The 21,494-nt window shown below is 31.8% G+C and overlaps 1 protein-coding gene across 1 annotated transcript in view; it reads left to right on the forward strand.

Annotated features, from left to right (window-relative positions):
* The window catches only part of LOC132757953 (uncharacterized), an 82,372-nt gene that overhangs the window by 48,713 nt on the left and 12,165 nt on the right, over positions 1 to 21,494 (forward strand). The window contains exons 8-13 of the mRNA XM_060749453.1: positions 1,330 to 1,394; positions 10,784 to 10,911; positions 14,236 to 14,386; positions 16,737 to 16,805; positions 19,611 to 19,756; positions 20,346 to 20,397. Of these exons, the coding sequence (XP_060605436.1) occupies positions 1,330 to 1,394; positions 10,784 to 10,911; positions 14,236 to 14,386; positions 16,737 to 16,805; positions 19,611 to 19,756; positions 20,346 to 20,397 (611 nt within the window). The remainder of the gene's footprint in view (positions 1 to 1,329; positions 1,395 to 10,783; positions 10,912 to 14,235; positions 14,387 to 16,736; positions 16,806 to 19,610; positions 19,757 to 20,345; positions 20,398 to 21,494) is intronic.

Below are 21,494 nucleotides of genomic sequence, written 5' to 3' on the forward strand. Positions count from 1 at the left end.
AATCTTGTTTAATTGTTTCATATTATGTGAAGGACATTAAATGTCAAAGGGACAATATTATAAGTGAAAAATCTTTCCAAACTTTTTCTTTATATGATCAATATCCCACTATATTACACATTGTACTTAAGAAAAATGTTGAATTAACAAAGACTACTGGTACTCTGACTATTCTATCAGTGATCTTTTCTATTATCTTTCCAAGGAATATTATTTCCTATAGAAAATGTGGACTGAATATAGATGAATATAGCATTAGAAAATGTATAACACCTGTAGTATAGACTTCAACACCCAGTGGAGATCATCCTGTCAGTCAATGATTTATGTAGTAGACAATTATATCAGAGGGTAATTAGTGTGGACACTGGAAACTTAGTACATATTGTATAACACTTGTCTGTTTATTGCCAGGAAATGATTGTTGCATTTGATACCATCTGTTGTTCATCTGATAAAGAAATATAAAAAAACATGATTAGTTCTCTTTTATAATTGGTGATTTGTTATATTTTTTTTATTCGCTGGAATTGTAATTGATACTTAGGTAATAGGTATAGATAATCAAATAAAGCTCTTGTTTTTATTTGTTTGAAAAAGTGTCCTTTGCAAAACATCTACATGCTATGAGGGATTTAATATACTATTGCTAAAATGATCACCAGTATGAGACATAGTGTGGAGGAGCATAAAATTGAGGCCCCCTTGGCTAAGGTCTAGGTCACACAGAGATCAAAGGTCAGTTAAAAAGTATGAAAATGTGTGTATGGACAATTCTGTAGTCTTGAATTGAAGGATTATATCAGATATGTTTACGATCATGAAACTGAGTATAGCCAGTGTAATGCAGTCAATATATGCAAAGTCAAGGTCACCAGAGATGATTAAGTTTAATGATTTTGTACAGAGCTTATCTTTAACTTGCACGAAGAGATATTAGTATTACTTGACAGAAATGTTTACCATAATGAGATGTAGTGTTGCACACAGGACTCTAGGTCAAAGGTCAAGGTCACACTTTAAGATCCTGGAGTCCATAGTGAAACTTGTCCTTAGTGAATGCATTGATATGTTATCTTGGCAGAAATGTTCAACATTCAGTCCCCTCTGGCCAAGGTCAAGGTTACATGCAGAGGTTTAAGAGTGAGATTCATGAATAAATTGAAATGTCACACATCAGATATTTATCAAAGTTTATAGACTGGGGATTAAAACAGATGTTTAGTTAAAGATTATTTTCTTATATATGAGAACAGATGGCTTACACACTGAGTGTCTTGTTTGATTTAAGTCTAGACAAATACAGTGTAATGTGTTTTCTGATTGCAGTGATGTGAGCAGAGACACTCAAGAGATTAGATTTGAAGTTCTTGACAAGAGTCGCCCTCAGAACGGTGAGTAAATTCATTATTGTACTGATTAAGAACGATGATTAAATTTAGTATTTTATTGAATACGAATAATGAGTAAATTTAATATTGTACCAAATAAGTATGGTGAGTAAATTCAATATTAAACTGAATAAGAACATTCAGTAAATTCCATATTGTACTGAATAAGAACATTCAGTAAATTCAATATTGTACTGAATGCATATGTAACCCAGAAGATAAATTGATTGACTGAAGTAGTATGAATCCTGCTCGGAAACCTAATTAAATAGACAAATAACCTTAAAGATTTAAGGAAAATTGTTTTTTGTTCAGTATAGCTTTAAGAATAAGTTCAGGGCATCAAACTTGTTATAGTGTAATCACTAATTAGTGTAAAATAAGTCTTGAAAAGTGTAAAATTAGCCTTGAAAACACCATTATTGGCTTTTGCAAGCACATTATGTGTTCACACCAGAGCCCCATCTTTTGTACTGTTTTATATGTAAATGAAGTTTATAATTTTTCATTTATGTAAAACCTCTTATCTTGCACTTGATTTTTAGTCAGATAGTTTTTCAGCTTTTGAATTAAGAACTACTGTTATAGATATCATTATTGCACATAAGTTGTCTAAATGTTGTGAGTTTTTTAAAAGTTAAGTTTTTCCTCAACATATCTGCACACATTAAAATCTGCATTCATTTCTTGACTGATGTAGAGATTGTTATGTAAGCATCATTGATATAGTTAGAGTTAAGATAGACAGGTTGGATATAGCTGCAGATAGTGCTATATAAACATCATACAAGTTTGGCACACTTACAAATTGTATATTTTTCTGGTTCTGTGCAGTAATTTTATTGAATGAGTAATAGTTATATTATAAGTTCATGTAGATATCAGAACTAATATTGAACATTAGAACTATACTCTGTATTCAGACAAGATTTTTTTTTTACCTCACTGAATGCATAGATCCCTACATTTCAATTTCATTTATCAGATTAATAGATTACAGTAAGAATTTTACCACAAAATATTTCTTAACAAAAGAATACAATTTGATGTTTGTTAAATTTATTGTTATTCAAATAACAGGAAACAGGAAAGAAAACCCATGTTCACCATAAACAGGGAAACTGTTGTATACCATAAACAGGGAAACCAATTTATACCATGAACAGGAAAACTCTAGTGTACCATCAAAACAAAAACATCTGTAAACCAAAAATAGGGAGCCCCCATCTCAAAACTGTAATATCATGAAATAATCATTTACAGTTCTTCAAATTATTTAAAAAACCAGTTTCTCTTAAAGACTTTTAAATTGATTTACCTTTTAAGAGATTTTCGTAAACTCTAGTTTTCTCTGTTATTAAATCAATCCATATAGGATCTTTTAAATGCATTTGTGATTCCCAGTCGATTTCATTATCCTCACCCTATTAGGAAATGATTGCGAACAGTTGATCCTGATCAACTGCGATGCACAGACTGGTCTGGTCCATGCAAATCAATCCCATTATAGGTTTATGCATGATGAGGATAAATATTATTTTCTAGAAAATGTTGTTATTACAATTTATATTATCTTAAAATGATACTCTGATGCATTCATACCTAAAATCCTTTTAATTGGTAAAAAAAAAGGAAAAGAGATATTATCGGTAAGGTATCATTGGTTTGGTAAACGTTATTGATATAAAAAGTATTGCTTTAAAAAAATGTGTTGATCAAAGTATTCTTGTGAATTTGTTATTGAATATGATCATAAACAGTTATATCTAAGATATTTTGAATACCAACTGCAATTTAGATTATTCTCTGCCAATGTTTGATAGAGTTTAAATTCAAATAAAAGAGGTTATATTCAAGTAATCTGAAGTGTGTTTATTGTTTGAAATAAGCTATTTAACCTTTGCCTGCGGCCATGTTTATACATGTGAACAGTAGACACTGAGATCAGCTAGCACAACTGGTGCTGTCTCATCATGGTCACTGTTCAGACTGTTCATATTTTGAAATATTCCTTAAAAATAATTCAGCCACGTCACGACAAAACCAACATAATGGGTTTGCGACCAGCATGGATCCAGACCAGCCTGCACATCCTTGCAGTCTGATCAGGATCTATGCTGTTCGCTTACCAACCCTATTACAAGTAGAGAAACTGATAGCGAACAGCATGGATCCTGATCAGACTGCGCGGATGCACAGGCTGGTCTGGATCCATGCTGGTCGCAAACGCACTATGTTGGTTTTGTCGTGACATGGCTCAATTCATAGTCTTGTGCAGATCAAAAGATGGACAAGTCCATTTAAGATTTTTCATGTTGCAAGGGTAGATAGTAGAATATCCAAGAGTCCTGGCCTCAAGGTTATAAATCTTTTGCTGGGTTCAGTCTCAAATCTCAGCATTTTCATTGGTCAGTGTACATTCAGAGCTGGTGTCTGACCAATCATATGCTGAAGATTTGAGTATGAGCAAAGAAATCTTTATAGCCTTGGACCCTAGTAATATCATAAGTTTTTTACTGGTAAAATATGGCTCAAATGCTGTTGTAGAAGTAAGCATTAATTAACCCTTTACAAACACATTAATCATATTCCTGACTAAATCAATTTCTTGTACATCTTACAAGGTAAATACTGTTTTGTACTTATTCTAGCTTTTGTACAGGGATAAGTTATTCCTCTTTGCACTATTGTAAGTTGGTTGTAATTGTTATTTTATTGTGATAAAGATCAGAAACTGTGTGAGATCCAACAACAAACATTTTCTGGGATGTGGTATTTTCATAGCCATAAATTGTTTTTTGTTGTTTATTATTTCTTGTCAAGTGTGAATCAATGTGAGGTATAGGTTAGTTATATAGATCCCTACACACTCACTCTGTACAGTCTGTTGTTGAGAAATCTTTCACATGAATTTACCTTTGCTGATAATGAGTTCTGATAGAAGAAATATTCCTCAGGGCTGTTTTCACAAGGTGAGATATTAGGATGATAATCACTTATCTCCCTTGGCTGTCTAACTGTAACTTATTGACGTAATAGCTTCAAAATTGTAAACATTTTACATGCAATCATAAAGATATGGACCACCTTCTGTTCTCTTACCTTGACAAATTGTAGACAAGGATATAGATCTTGAGAGGCGTGATCAGACTAAAGCTTCAAGGTTAAAATATACTGTAATACTTACCATGAAGAATTGTAATAAATACCTTATAGATATAAATATCTCATTACAATATCAAAATTATTTTGATGATTATACACAGACTTTTATAAACAGATTATTAAATTAATCTTGAAGTCTTTTACATTAATTAAGTCCTTATAGAAGATCTAAGTTGCTTATAGCTTAGCTAATTTTAAAGTAAAGGACTCAATTATCTGAGACTGATGGGGCATGTGATGACCAGTGGCTTGCTCCCAAAGATAATTTTAGGATGAAAATTTTGTGTTTTTGCCTAAATAGTCATCATTTTTGACAAATAGTGTTTAATTAAGTTTACTGCATTGCCGACTTAATTATATGGCCACACTTAAATTGGGACAAACGCTGCACTCATCTTTCAACTTCTAAATAAGCATGCAAAAATACATATTCTTAAAAATACAAATGTCATGCAAAAATACACATTCTTATAAATACAAATGTCATGCAAAAAAACACATTCTTATAAATGTAAATGTCATGCAAAAATACATATTCTTATAAATACAAATGTCATGCAAAAATACACATTCTTATAAATACAAATGTCATGCAAAGATACACATTCTTATAAATGTAAATGTCATGCAAAGATAAACATTCTTATAAATGCAAATGTCATGCAAAGATACACATTCTTATAAATACAAATGTCATGCAAAGATACACAATTATAAATGCAAATGTCATGCAAAGATAAACATTCTTATAAATGCAAATGTCATGCAAAGATAAACATTCTTATAAATGCAAATATCATGCAAAAATAAACTTTCTTATAAATACAAATGTCATTCTTTCCTTGTTTTTTTCTCTCAAAACAAGTCATTCGCATTCCACTGAAAGTAATGTAAATCTAAATTGCTGTTGATAATATTTTCATCTCTTATGTGAAAGAATTTTCCTTACAAAACTTTCAGAAGGTTTATTATTGAAAATAACCTTGTGCCTAAGTAAAAGAAACGACAACTGAAAAATTTCATATATTTCTTGACAGTGCTAATGTGAATTTATACCTAACATTAGAATATATAAACATGCATTGAAAAATATCTTATTGAGTTTGAGCTACAGAAAAATGTCTGCTCTATGATGTCAAATCTAAGATTTGGTTTCCAAATGAAATCACATATAAATTGTCCATCAAGGTTACCAAAATCTGTGAAATATGTAATTATCTGTTAGAAAATGGCTTCCTCTGCTGTCAGAATGCATGTTATCTTTGAAACTGTTTTAATTTTTACTTCTATTTTTCCCAACTCCTTTTATCTTAAAAGTTTTGGCTTTCAAACCATCAGCTATTTTAATTGAAATCCTGATCTGACATTTATTGCATTTAAACATTAAAAAGGCTTTTTTCCCCCTTAGTATAAAGAATGTAAATTCTGCAGAGAGATAAAGACTGTGGCAGTATTATCGAGAGACTATCTACAAGTGTTGGCATTGGCAGAACTCCAGTATTTCTATCAAGTTATAAAATGTACAGAAGAATGCAAAGAGACTTGATCATTTATATAAACAAGAAATTTTATGAGATAAAAAATGAACACTTTATTGTGGTATAAATATTTATTACATGAACGTTTTGTTAGGAATTGTTATTTTACTTGTTACATTGATTTGCATAGAATGGAAAAAAAAACAGCAGGTTCCTTAATATAGAATCTTTGAGTATGAATACTATTTTAACCATGTATGATTCAACAAATGGTTGCATCTTTCAATCAAACATCTGAGTTTAAACTTGAAATCAAACATTTTGGGTATACACTTGAAATAAAACATAGGTGATGAAATTTGGAAAGAAACATAAATTATGCTAGGGACCCTAATAAAACAATTGAAATAAAATCTGCTATGTAAGTTGAAAGGAAAATTTTTTAGTAGACTTCCCAATACTGTATGTGTATTTAAATTCACGGAAGCAAATTTTCGCGGAAAGGTCCACTTTGGGGGTCTATACAAATATTCGCGCTATTTTGAATTTGCGGAGGTGACTGCCGAAAATCATAAATTCGCGTAGACCACTCAGGTTAAAAAGGAAAATTACTGTTATCATCGTGGGAGTTCACAGTTATTTTCAATACCAAGTGTCAAACAATACTCTATTGTACAGAAAAAGAACATTGTCTAGCGGACAAATTATAGCAAACAAATGAATGCCCGTTAACGTGCATAATTTTTCACAGTTTGCGTCATTAACGTCTTGACATCTGATCAGATCATGTTTTTTTTTTTCTGAACAAACAATTAAAAAAAAACAAAAAACAAAAAAAAATCAAACATAAACGATTTTAAATGATGAATAACTTGGAAAACAAAACACAATTACTCAGTAAATATTTAAATAAAAAGTGTGAAAGCATATCACACGCTGATATACATTGTTCTATAAGAGCGCGAAAATATGACTATTAAGAAATTATTGGTGTAGAAATATTCGCGCTAAACATGAATTCGCGGATCAAATGTCACCGCGAAGATCGCGAAAATTTGAAGCCCGCGAATATTTCTACACATACAGTATATAATATATTGTTTTTGCTGTAGTTAACATTGAAGCATTATTCTCTTGTAAGCTTGAGCCATCAAAAAATGGTTAACATTTGACATTTATATATAGAGCCTTTGACCTGTGAGTTGGCACATTTGTGCAATCTGACAATACTCTATATTGTTTGTGGTTTAATTTTTGTATATTGATATTCAAGTTCCCTTAGGTTTTAATGTACTGCTGGGCAAATCTATAACACAAAGTCAGCAGGTTTCATATTAATCCTCTCTCTCTCTCTCAGCTAGGCCAGACAGCAGATTATCTCACCAATGATTGTAACAGGTGATTGGAATTGTTTGTTAATTAAGATCTGGAAAGTTTGTTAACAGACATCACAGATGGAAGGATATTTCCCATAATTCTCTGATATTTTTCTAAATAGCTAAAGTTCCTTACAGATCTGTTTATCCCAGGAAACTAATGCACCCGCTGATCTTGGTCTATTTATTAGTTTACATTGTATCAGGCAAGATTATAAATCAGTGAGATAAATTTTTCCCTTTACTAAAATGATAAGTTAATTTTTAGCTCACCTGTCACAAAGTGACAGGGTGAGCTTTTGTGATCGCTTTTCGTCCGGCGTCCGTCCGTCCGTCCGTCCGGCGTCCGTCGTCCGTCCGTAAACTTTTGCTTTAAAAGACATCTCCTCATAAACCACTGAGCCAATTTCATCCAAACTTCACAGGAATGTTCCTTTGGTGGTCACCTTTAAAAATTGTTCAAAGAATTTAATTCCATGCAGAACTCTGGTTGCCATGGCAACCGAAAGAAAAATCTTTAAATATCTTCTTTTAAACAACCCTAAGAGTTAGAGCTTAGATATTTGGCATGAAACATCTTCTAATGAGTGTCTACCAAGTTTGTTCAAATAAAAGCCCTGGGGTCAAAATTGGCCCCGCCCCGGGGGGTCATTAATTTTCCCTATATGCATATAGTAAAAACTTAAAAAAATCTTCTTTTAAAGAACTGTAAGAGCTAGAGCTAAGATATTTGGCATGGAACATCTTCTAGTGAATGTCTACCAAGTTTGTTCAAATAAAAGCCCTGGGGTCAAAATTGGCCCCGCCCCAGGGGGTCATTGATTTTCCCTATATGCATATAGTAAACACTTAAAAAATCTTCTTTTAAAGAACTGTAAGAGCTAGAGCTTAGATATTTGGCATGAAACATCTTCTAGTGAATGTCTACCAAGTTTGTTCAAATAAAAGCCCTGGGGTCAAAATTGGCCCCGCCCCAGGGGGTCATTGATTTTCCCTATATGCATAAATTAAAAAATTAAAAAATCTTCTTTTAAAGAACCCAAAGAGCTAGAGCTTAGATATTTGGCATGAAACATCTTCTAGTGAATGTCTACCAAATTTGTTCAAATAAAAGCCCTGGGGTCAAAATTGGCCCCACCCTGGGGGGTAATTGATTTTCCCTATGTGCATATAGTAAAAACTTAAAAAATCTTCTTTTAAAGAACCGTAAGAGCGAGAGCTTAGATATTTGGCATAAAACATCTTCTAGTAAATGTCTACCAAGTTTGTTCAAATAAAAGCCATGGGGTCAAAATTGGCCCCGCCCCAGGGTGTCATTGATTTTCCCTATATGCATATAGTAAAAACTTAAAAAATCTTCTTTTAAAGAACTGTAAGAGCTAGAGCTTAGATATTTGGCATGAAACATCTTCTGGTGAATGTCTACCAAGTTTGTTCAAATAAAAGCCCTGGGGTCCAAATTGGCCCCGCCCCAGGGGGTCATTGATTTTCCCTATATGCATAAAGTAAAAACTTTAAAAATCTTCTTTTAAAGAACTGTAAGAGCTAGAGCTAAGATATTTGGCATGAAACATCTTCTAGTGAATGTCTACCAAGTTTGTTCAAATAAAAGCCCTGGGGTCCAAAATTGGCCCCGCCCGGGGGGTCATTGATTTTCCCTATATGCATATAGTAAAAACTTAAAAAATCTTCTTTTAAAGAATCGTAAGAGCTAGAGCTTAGATATTTGGCATGAAACATCTTCTAGTGAATGTCTACCAAGTTTGTTCAAATAAAAGCCCTGGGGTCAAAATTGGCCCCGCCCCCAGGGGGTCATTGATATTCCTTATATGCATATAGTAAAAACTTATAAAATCTTCTTTTAAAGAACCCAAAGAGCTAGAGCTAAGATATTTAGCATGAGACATGTTCTAATGGGTGTCTACCAAGTTTATTCAAAAAAAAGCCCTGGGGTCAAAACTGGCCCGCCCCGGGGGTCATTGATTTTCCTTATATACATAGCAAAAACTTAAAAATCTTCTTTGAAAAAACCCAAATAACTAGAGTTTAGATATGAAGCATGAAACATCTTTAAGTAAATATCTACAAAGTTTGTTCAAATGAAAGCCCAGGGGTCAAAACTGGCCCTGCCCGAGGGGTGTCATTGTTTTTAACTATATGTGTATAGTAAAAACTTAAAAAAATCTTCTTTTAAAAAACCCAATGAGCTAGAACTTAGATGTTTTGCATGAAACAACTTCCTATGGGTGTTTACCAAGTCTGTTCAAATAAACAAATAAAAGCCCTTGGGTAAAAATTGGGCCGGGGGGGGGGGGGCTATATACAGGTGAGCGACCTCAGGGCCATCATGGCCCTCTTGTTTTGTATTATCATTCTTCAGCAGCTTCATACATTATGGTACATATGTTGTTATCATTATACATGTATAAATTATGTGAGTAGATTGCAGTTATGAATTGTTTTATAACATATTGGCACTAGAATTATCGCAGCTCTTGCACCACATGTTATCCAATGAGCCTTTCAAAACATTCATTTCCCGGAAATTATATATAACTTTTCAGAATTGAGAAAGAAACTTTTATGATAACTTTTCTTGATAATTATTTTATGTAACATTACTATTGTAATATGTTATCTGAAACTTGCATATCTGCCAGTATGGCCTCATGCAAGGTTTTCAACTATTCCTAATAATTGGTATAGATTGAAAAATGTGTGGTTTTTGATAATACATAAAGCACACAGGACAGGTGCAATAAAACATTGTGTATGTAATAGAAAGAGTATCTAAAAATGTTTTAGCTTATCAGATTGCCAAATGTTTTGGTGTTCTTTGAACTTCTTTCTCATTTGTAACATAATCAAACATAAAAACACTTTCCCTGCTGTCACAATATGAAACCCCAGAAAAAAGTAACCAATGAACGAGCATTAATTTTGAATATGATATTTCTATCACTTCCCTTCTTTCTGCTGTCACAATAAGTAAACCCCAGCAAAAATGAGCCAATCAATAAGCATGCTCTGGAGTGCAGGTAATTAATACCTGCACTCCAGTTAACGCTTTGTGCATGTACATGTATACATTTTAAGTCTGACACATTTTCAACAGAAAGGTCCCCAAACTTTTATTTATACAAAATAGTGTATAAAGTTGTATTAAAACAAGTAACATTTCTACATCATTTATTATCCTGTTCTATGAAATATGAAGGGTCTTGGAAATTCCCCTCTATAGAATAATGTGGTGGTCAGGCATCCCACCCCCTCGATAAAATATGTGGGTGTCAAGGTAATCCCCCTCTATAGATTATATGGTGGTTAGTACTGTTGTGATAAGTAGTATGACCATGTTTTTTTTATTTTTCAGACAACTTCCTAGGTGAGGCGGTTGTATATTGTGAGGATCTGGCCAGGAACCCCAGTACTCGTCAGATCATACCATTACAGGGCCGACTAGGTGTCGGTGAATTTGTGTCTGGATCTGTTACTGTGGAGGTTAGTGATTATTACAGCTTTATTAACATTAGACTACTATTGCTATAGAGTGCTATTGCTGCATTTCTTTGACCATATATTCCTCTCTCAAAGTTATATACATGTATCTGGTACTAAGAATTTCTGCTGCTTTATGCAGTAAAGGTAGAAATAATTAGAATATGCATTGGGGTGGTGGGGAGCATTATTCTAAAATATGTTATTGTAGTAATAGCTTCTAATTTTGCTAAATTAGCATGGTTATTTATATTTACTTTTATAAACATATAAATACTTCCTCCGTCTATTATTATTCATGTGTAACATTGAAATATTAAACATTGCTATAGATATAAGTTAGAATAGGTAAATTATCTCCAAAAGAATTATTTAATTTAAACTTTTATTTGAAAATATCTTTTAGCATTTAAATGTTCGATATCAGTACATGTATTGTACTGAAATAAGCAGTCAACATACAGCAGCAGGGTGGGATTCAAAATTAAAGGCAAAATATGTTTGAAAGTAACATTTAGGCCTGATCTTTAATTTTTTGAAAGTGTTCGAAAGTTTGTGTTAACTTTAACCTTAAGGTAATAAATTTCATTTCAAAGTTTCAGCATTATTATCATTATGAATGTTTCTTTATGTGATTTAATGCATGAATTTATCAAGTAGGAAATGACAGGAGATATAAATATATATGTATGTAGTTGTTGTACATAAATATACAAGTAGGATATCCTTTACTATTTGTTGTATAATTGTTTAGTATGAAGTTATTTATATATGACACAATTTATACTGTATATTTAGTAGATAGGAGGTCCAGTATTTGTTGTACATGTACTCAAAAAATAGTTTTCCTTTTGCTTATGTTAGATCTACCAAACAAAGGCAATTCTGAATTAAGTGTAGAGTTCCATAAACACAATTTTATGTGTCAATATTTGGTTTTAAATCTTTTGGCATTTCTGTTTCCTTGTCTCAGATGTATTTCTCTTTTTTATGGAGGTATATTCAAAGATAACTGTATGCTGTAGACCATATTGATGTAAACCCATGAAAGAAAAATATTTCATATACATAATCTATTCATATTAATTAACTGAATCTAAATCTGTTTATTTTATACTCTTTTGTTCTCTTTTGCATGTCTGTACTTTGAAAAAAAAAACTGCATCAAAATATATGATTTTCTGTCTTAATAATTCAAGCATTCGGGTTAATTTTTCAAACATTTGGGTTTTTTTGTTTTTTTTGTTGTTGCCCATTTTCTTTGTCTCTCTGTTCACATGTTTCTCCAATTTTGCCTCATTTATAATAATACTATCTTCTTTTATCTATCCTGATACATGTTTCTTGTACTATCTGTTTACCATTATTTATGTTTCAGTTCTTTTGTCCACCTGGTTGTTTTCAATGATGTTGACAACATTAAAATGACAATTTACCTGTGTGCTGCCTGTGTTTTGGTTTAGTTTAGTCCTACATCCTTCGATATTCATCAATGTTTACCAACCCAGTGTTATATATACATTTTGATTGGTTCTAAAGTAACCAATCAGATTTGAAGATTGTAAATATCAGCGTAATGGAGTGTATATATTGGTTATTGTGTTACCAATCCATTTTGAAGACTGTTGTATATATCCACCAATCGGAGTGCTGTGTATGAGATAATCAGCCAATCAAATTAGAGAATTTCAGTTGCCATTGGTTACATACATGAGGTGAGTCTAGAAATGTTCAGACTGCAAAATGATTGGATCAAATCTAGCACAGTAGCAAGTAGAAATAACAACACATTGTGTAATACATTACCGTTTTTCAGAAGTGTTTGTAAAACTTGTCATTGTTGTATTTGTGACAAATTTCAGTAATTTTTAAATCCAGTCCTTCCAAAAAAAAAAACTGAACTCGTTTGGAAATTCTTTCGAAAACTTTCCCATAAATGTTTGGTAAGATGAAAAAAAAAATGTGTGTTATGGATTTAAAAGTTATTGAAAGTGAAATGTACATATTATAACTGCTTTGAAAGAATCTCTGCTACTTCGTGTGCATTGAGCATAAAGGTTGTTTGCAGTTTGACATTTTATAGACTCCCTAATGTATGTGTTCACACATTGCATGCATGCACATATCTAACATTTCCTTAGTTCTCACTCCCAATATAATATCTTCTTTCACAAGCACAGGAGAGTAAAGCTTGACAAATATTTATACATCTTTTCAGAGGAATCAAGACTTTATATCAAGCATGTGCATGGTTCCTTAAACCTCTACCCTGCTGAAATTTGAGAAATAGATTTGCCCTGTTCTGAATTTTAAACACGCTGTTTGAATTTTCAATGATTTCACTGTCAAATACCAAAATTTAGCTACCTACTGTATATTATACTTAGAACCTGGGAACCTGGTCAGCTTGCATAGATGTTACAGGCTGACCTGGCTCTTCTAAGGCCTATCCTTTTATTTTTTTTTTGTTCTAGCAGGATCTTGGTTCATATTTTATTTTTGTCAATGATTAGCCATCTTTGCTTCCGTTCATTTGAATATTTTTCAATTTTAAGAATACTTGCTAAAACAGATTTGCAGAAATGAAAAGCAATATTGGCTGTTACTGGAATTTAATGTTTAAGATAAAGCATGATCTTTGAACATGGCATAACTGTATTGTCAATCCAGAAATGGCTTTCTGGATGTTGTAGAACATAAGCATTTTTTGGCTTTAAATGATTTGTTGCTGTAACTTGAAGCCTTACAATGATAGCAATACTAGGTTTGTAACTTGAGAGCTTGGAGTGTGACAGTTGTAGTTCTGTCTTAATTTCAGTCAAGTTACAATTGTTTTGCACCAAACATTCAATTGCAAGTTTTTTGATAAGTGTAACATCTTTTTTTCAATAATGATCAAAGCAATATTGTCTTATATGTTTAAATTTAATTCATTGAAGAAAGCTCTTACCTTATTAAAATTTGATATACTCATGTGTCTATATCCTGCAACTAAGGAAACGTGATTTCGACCCCAGAAGGGCATAAACTCACAATACCTGGATTAAAAGGCTTAAAAACCAGGACACAACTCCCATTATATTAACAACCATTGTCTTAAAAGAAGAAGAAATGTGTAAGAATTAATCATTTAACAATAAATGGAGTATTACCGGTATTGAAATCTTTTTAACATCACTTTAGGCAGGAAATAATTGGTGAGGTAACACAATAAATATCAAGTGCCTCAGATATTTAGGGTAATAGAAATATTGATATTGATTAAGAAAATCCTACATATCTGTTTCCATTGAAATAGCTTATGAATGTTCCATAAATTTGTTACAGTTTTTATACACCGATGCATTAGATACATCTAACACTCCACGGCGGACAGTTGAGACATCAAAGTCAATGACCCCTGGTGGTACCCTTGTAACTACAACAACAACGACAACTCAACGACCTCAAAACTCGAGATATGATGCTACCACTGATGGTTTGTTATAAATTATAACATTATTGTGTTGTTATTATAATATCATAGTTCAGATCTGATATAATTCTTGGGTAACCTTTGGATCATTTTATTCCTTGATTTGCCTAAATTGAACCATTTTGATTTCTTACACCTAACTGTAGTTTTTTCTTTTGTCCTTTAGACATTTAAATGTTAAACATTTGCATTTGGTTCCGTCCAAAACTCTTTAGTATATGTTTTTGCCATATCTTTACTGTTGAATATAACTCGAGTCTTAAAGCCATTGCACCTTTGGTCACATCCTCACCATTTTACATTAATCAAATTCTGAACAATATTCATATAAACAATTTTTTACCACTGTTCCTTTAGACAATTGGTTATTAAATTGCATTTTATTTTGGTCAAACTCTTACTATTGTACTTTAGATATGTTCAAACCCTAACCATTGTACATTCGGCCAAACTCTTACTATTGTTAATTTGATTGTATATTGGCCTAATCTTAACCATTGTACATTTGGTCAAAGCCTTACCATAGTACATTTAATTGTACATTTGGCCAAATCTTTGCCATTGTACATTTGGCCAAACCCTTACCATTATACATTTTATTGTACATTTAGTCAAATCTTTGCCATTGTACATTTGGCCAAACCCTGGCCATTATACATTTGATTGTATATTTAGTCAAATCTTTGCCATTGTACATTTGGCAAGACCCTTGCCATTATACATTTTATTGTACTTTTAGTCAAATCTTTACCATTTTACATTTGGCTAAACCCGTACCATTATATATTTGATTGAACATTTGGCCAAATCTTTACCATTACACATTTGGCTAAGCCCAAACCATTATACATTTGATTGTACATTTGGTTACATCTTCACCATTGTGCATTTGGCCAAATCCTTGCCATTATACATTTGATTGTACATTTGGCCAAACCCTTGCCATTATATATTTGATGGTACATTTGGCAAAACCCTTACCATTGTACTTTTTGGCCAAATTCTTGCCATTATATCTTTTCTTGTGCATTTAGACAAACCCTTATCATTGTATGTTCGGCCAAATCCTTGCCATTATATCTTTGGTTGTACATTTAGACAAACCCTTATCATGGTATGTTTGACCAAATCCTTGCCATTATATCTTTGCTTGTACATTTAGACAAACCCTTATCATTGTATGTTTGGCCAAATCCTTGCCATTATATCTTTGGTTGTACATTTAGACAAACCCTTATCATTGTATGTTTGGCCATATCCTTGCCATTATATCTTTGGTTGTACATTTAGACAAACCCTTATCATTGTATGTTTGGCCAAATCCTTGCCATTATATCTTTGGTTGTACATTTAGACAAACCCTTATCATTGTATGTTTGGCCAAATCCTTGCCATTATATCTTTGGTTGTACATTTAGACAAACCCTTATCATGGTATGTTTGGCCAAATCCTTGCCATTATATCTTTGGTTGTACATTTAGACAAACCCTTATCATTGTATGTTTGGCCAAATCCTTGACATAATATCTTTTGTTGTACATATAGAAAAACCCTTATCATTGTATGTTTGGCCAAATCCTTGCCATTATATCTTTGGTTGTACATTTAGACAAACCCTTATCATTGCACATTTTTGCAAAACTTTGATAGTTTATATGTTTGCTCAAAAATTATCATGGACATTTGATTAAACCAGACTTAAAAACATACATTTAATTAAATTTTTATCTTTAATTACATTGGAGGCAAATTTTCAACATTTATGAGGACCATTCAAAATTACTAACTTAAATACATTTTTTGCATTTGTACTTCCTGAGCATTTGGTCAAATTTTTATCAAGGTACATTGGATAAATGTATTTGTAAAATTTCCTTGTTCTTTTGGTCACAGTTTTACCATTGCAACCAATAGTCCTTGTACATTCAAATTAAATTCTTTTCATTTTAAAGTTAGCTTAATTTTTTTTGCCACTATACATGTAGTCAGATGCTTAGCCTGTATTTAATACATATATTTTTGATTTGTTGGCCAGTATTTACCTGTGTGCTATATTGTTTGTGTGAGCACTAGGTATGACTGTGTATACTATCAGAATGATTCTGTGTATGTGTAGAAAAGCAATATCTGTGTATAACTATAACACTGATTATCTGTAGAAACATTAATTTTATCAACATAAATATGAAAACACTGAAGATATAATATGCACACAGAGCAACTTGAGATGATTTCAAAGTACTAGTAACAAATGTTGGCAGATGGTGTTTGTCTGTATTATATTTAGATTAATTTGTTTAGAAGTTCTGTCACTTTATGTTCAGTTTTATGGGATTACTTTTCTATTTTCAGGTTCCCCAAGCTACATAGAAAAAAGAACATTTGATTATAATTCCTCTAACCCAGAAATGGGAACTTCAGGTAGGCAATGCATCAATTTAAAATGGTGCAGCTATTTTCACATACACTTTTCTCAGAACAAATTTTCTTGAAGGTTAGGATAAAATGGTCTTCAACGTTTAGCTTAAACACTATTAAATATACAGTCATGTATATAAGATTGCAAATAAAGTTGGTAGCTTATACTACTTTTGAGTAGACATCTTGGTCAATAGGTAGAGCTTGGACTGTGAATCAGGCAACCTGGATGAAATTCTTGGAAGTGCATGTCACTTTCATTGTGATTGATCATGAAATCCTTTCATTCGCACTGTACCTCTGCTCTTTGATGTACGGAAGTTATCACTTCCTTGCGAAAGTGAAAGCAACTAGTACTGGTAAACTGCTTAACAGCATGCCCAGGAATGATGCGGTGCCTGAACTGCACTCTGGTAAACTCAATATGGCTTACTGGAGTGAAACTACCAACACTGCATCCCCATGTCATGACCCTAGTAGAGCTCTGACCACAATCCCAGGATTGACATGCAGACAGTTTAACCACTAAGCTATTGTTCCATTTAAAAGTTATAGTTCAGACAGTGTAACAAATTGTATTAAAGCCAGTCTTATAAATGAAGCACTACCATTGGTCAATTTCAAATCTGATCTGCAAATAAGCCAATCAGCTTCAAGAGAGATTTGTTTGAATTTTAAACCTACATAATAACCAGACTTTAGTAAAATTAAGAAATTATAAAAGAGACAAATTTTTGCTCAATTTTTTGAAAATGAAACTTTTATTCGGATCTTTTTTTTTTTTAACAAAAAAAGCAACAAGAACTAAAAACACCCTAAGAATAAACAAAGTCTATACTTTTATTTAGATTATATTATGTTGTCACATTTTCAGCATTTTATCGCCCATCACCAGTGAGTATTCTGTTAGCACAAGACGCATGATTAATTATGCATCTCATTGACTGACCCCTGCCTTATTTAAGCATGGTTCACAAGACATTATATTGATTGTCACACTTGATTAGTATTGTTACACTTATCTGTATAATATTAAAATAATACATGTTACTCATGATGTATTACCAAAATATTTATAATTTGTAATAGTGGGTATGAAAGGTATGAAAGGGGTTGGTGTTATTTTACTATTCATGTGTATAGAGTAATTAAAATTCATGTAATTGAAAAGTTAGGGACAAAAGGTTTCATTGAGAAACTAATTTAGAATTGTTAATGTGTGTCAAGAAATTCTTTATCAGTTATATTATAAGATATGAATAATAAAAAAAATAACAAAATATGTCCTGCAACACATTAAAAAAACTGTTTATGAAAAATGGCTGAATGCAGTTTGTAGGATCGTAAGTTAATGGAAGATTTTTATAACCACACTTCTATTAGGGTATTGCTGTATTCCATCTGACAAAGACTGACAAATCATTGAAATGTGAGGACATGTGTCCTATGGGAACAATAGTCTTGTTAAAACAAGATTTGATTTGTATGAATCAAGATTAATAAAACACACACACAATGATATTATAAATGATAAACCAACTTTAGAAAACAAATTATATGGAAACTAGCTTACAGAAGGTGGTTGATTTATCTAGGTGGTTGTTCGAGCCTTATATAGTAGCATATTGCATTGAAGGGGCAAATGATGGCTTCTTCAATCAGTATAATTGAAAAATTGTAAAATAGCTTTAAGCTAGTTGGTTTCATTTAACTTTTACCCTGCTAAATATCTTAATTGGACTTGTCCTCCTTTCTATCTGTACCGGACCATTCATGTTTTTAGGGGGAACATTTCAAAATATGTCCAGACTGAATAACCAACAGACTTTAGGAATAATGTACATGGGAAATGTTAATATGAATAAAAATATATTAGACAGAAAAAATATAGTAGAAGTGAAGCTAGATAGATTAAGCTGATGGGGGAAAAGATATGTCGGCAGTTCACCAATTATGTTATAAAGCTATTGTCTGCAAAGAATGTTATGATGTTTACAGCTTTATTACCAATGACTGCCAGAGGTTATTTACCTGAGTGTGTATAATTCTTTTATTCATATAGACATACTGATTAGCCTTGGAATTTATGGTTGTTATATATTAGTATTACCTATATATAAGTTGGGTTTTTTTTTTCCTGACTAAACTTTAATAATTTCATTGATAGTTATGCCTAGGTAATCATTCTTTGGTCATATAAAAGTTTTTCTCTTTTTTTTTCAGTTATAATTTAATTATAGTTACTTTAAAGAATGTCTTTTTCCTAGTTACTGTATAAATTGTCCAAATTTTTTATGCAATTTGTATTTGGATTTCAAAGAAATATGTGAGGTTATATATATGACAAAGATTAAGTTGGGTCTATTTCCAGTCACAGAAAGGTCAAGGTCAATATATTTTTCAAGGTCATAATTGAGGTCATGCATAAGGGCATCATAAAAATATCAGAAAAAGCCATAAACTGACTTTAAATCACAAGAAGTAGAAGTTATCCTGAATCACAATTAATTGAATTCATAAAATTTATTAATATCACTGAATTAAATATTTTTCTTGAAGTGGCAAATTTATTTTTCCTTTAAATTCTTTAAAGAAAAACGGTGTTTGCATGTAAAAATTATACCCACTTGTTTTTCTTTTTGCTGCAGGAAGTAGGGAAAATATTTTGATTGACAGCACCTGTTAGAAATTTGCATATTTTTTTTTTTAGTTTAACTAATATATGTTCATATTTATTTTTACAACGATACGAAGCATGGTATTATTTGGATGCATATTAGAGTGTGTGTTTGTTTTGCTTGTTTACAGAAGTAGTTCACATTAATGGTGTAGAGTCTGTCGCTGAAACTGCTATACGTGCCCTGTCAGAACGACCGCCACAATCTGAACGCTCAAAATCGGGAAAGAAAACTCCCGCCAAAACCTCCACATTAATAATTACGGGTGTAAAAAGGGTAAGTAACCTTGGTCCAATATTTTTGATATATTGAAATTAGACCAAAGAGTGGTGAAAATGTTTCAATAAATGTTCACAATGTTAAGTCATAGTTCCTGTTTACTTCATTATAGAAAAAAATTGAAGAAATGAACTAGCTTTACATTATTCAATTTTACAAATTTTAAAGATTTAAATTGAATATTAGTAGCATTTTAAAGGCATTTGTAGTTAAATTGAACTTAAGTTTAATCTTACGGATAACCAAATAACTTAATAGTGTTGTATATTCATTTGCTTTATATGATTTAAAAAAAATAAAAATACAGGTCATTAATTGATCTCTTAATTTGTTGATCTCTTAATTTGTTGATCTCTCAATTTGTTGATCTCACAATTTTCTGAATGAAATGAAGAATATTAATAGTTTCAGCATGACATTATCTGAAACCTCGTTTTATTTTCTTTGATAAAGTAAATTGTTTTTTTATCCCATCACAATTTGCAGTGTGTTATGTATTCAAGCATGGACTTATTATGAAAATTTTTAATCATCTGTTTTTGTTAATACATTTCAATAACAAGATATTGAATATTGATAAGTTTAGCTGTTTATTTTTTTTAATGCTTACAAAGGAGGTCATTGTACCAAAGATAAAGGTATAATTATATCTTTTAATTACTTCACACTTTCATTCTATTTTCACATGGCTTTCCAGCTAATTTCTTGGCTTACTGAACATCTTGAATCGGTTTTATTACATTTTAACAGAAAATTGTGTGAATTTAAAGGAAGCTTACTTTTGATTCACCTACATGTACATATAAATTTATAAATATTGCCTCTTAAAAATATACAGAGTGCTTTATCTGTTAATTCTCTTCATTTATGATAAGTTTTACTTCTTTAATATTAAGAATTCATATATTTTATTATCTTAATGTTATCAATAAAAAAATAATTGCCTGGCATCATTGCAAAGTAGCACAGTAAAAGAAATGAGATTATGAAATATTTCATACATGTAGACATTTTATCTGTTTATTTTACCTATTGATGTGGGTTTAATTGGCTGAGATGAAGAATAACTTACATGCTTTATCTTTGTTTGCTCTTGTTTGATGTGTCCACTTTCTGTCTATGTCACTTTTCCTGCAAACTTTTCCCAATTTTATCATATGATTGAAAAATGAAAATGATTGTGCAAATTCACTTAAAGAAACACAGTTGTTCAGGATCAGTATTGTCTTTTGTGTGCCCGCATTTTCTTCATTTTTGTGTCACCTGCTGTGTCACCTGCTATAAAGGCTCTACTTCTCCATTTTTGTCTGTCATAAAACTTATCCTGACTACTTCTCAAAAACTACCAGTGCAATTTCATCCAATCTTCAAATAAATGGTCAGTACCAAGTTTAATTATGCATATCATCAGCATATTTCAGGTCAATGTTTTTTGTCAGAGTTATGGTCCTTAAATTATTTTTTAAAAGTTTTGCCTGGATTTCCGCGCAGTCTGATCAGGATCCATGCTGTTTGCTATCAGTTTCTCTACTTGTAATAGGGTTTGTAAGCGAACAGCATGGATCCTGATCAGACTGCACGGATGCGCAGGCTGGTCTGTATCTATGCTGGTCGCAAACACATTATGTTGGTTTTGTCGTGACACAGCTCATTATAACCTAACTATGTATTAGTTTAACTTGATAAAATTATCGGTGTATTCTTCAAACCAAACATAATGAAATAAATCTTCAAT

The sequence above is a fragment of the Ruditapes philippinarum genome, unplaced genomic scaffold (genome assembly GCF_026571515.1).
Source record: "Ruditapes philippinarum isolate M1 unplaced genomic scaffold, ASM2657151v2 ctg6762_1_1_1_1, whole genome shotgun sequence".
Classification (NCBI taxonomy): Eukaryota; Metazoa; Mollusca; class Bivalvia; order Venerida; family Veneridae; genus Ruditapes; species Ruditapes philippinarum.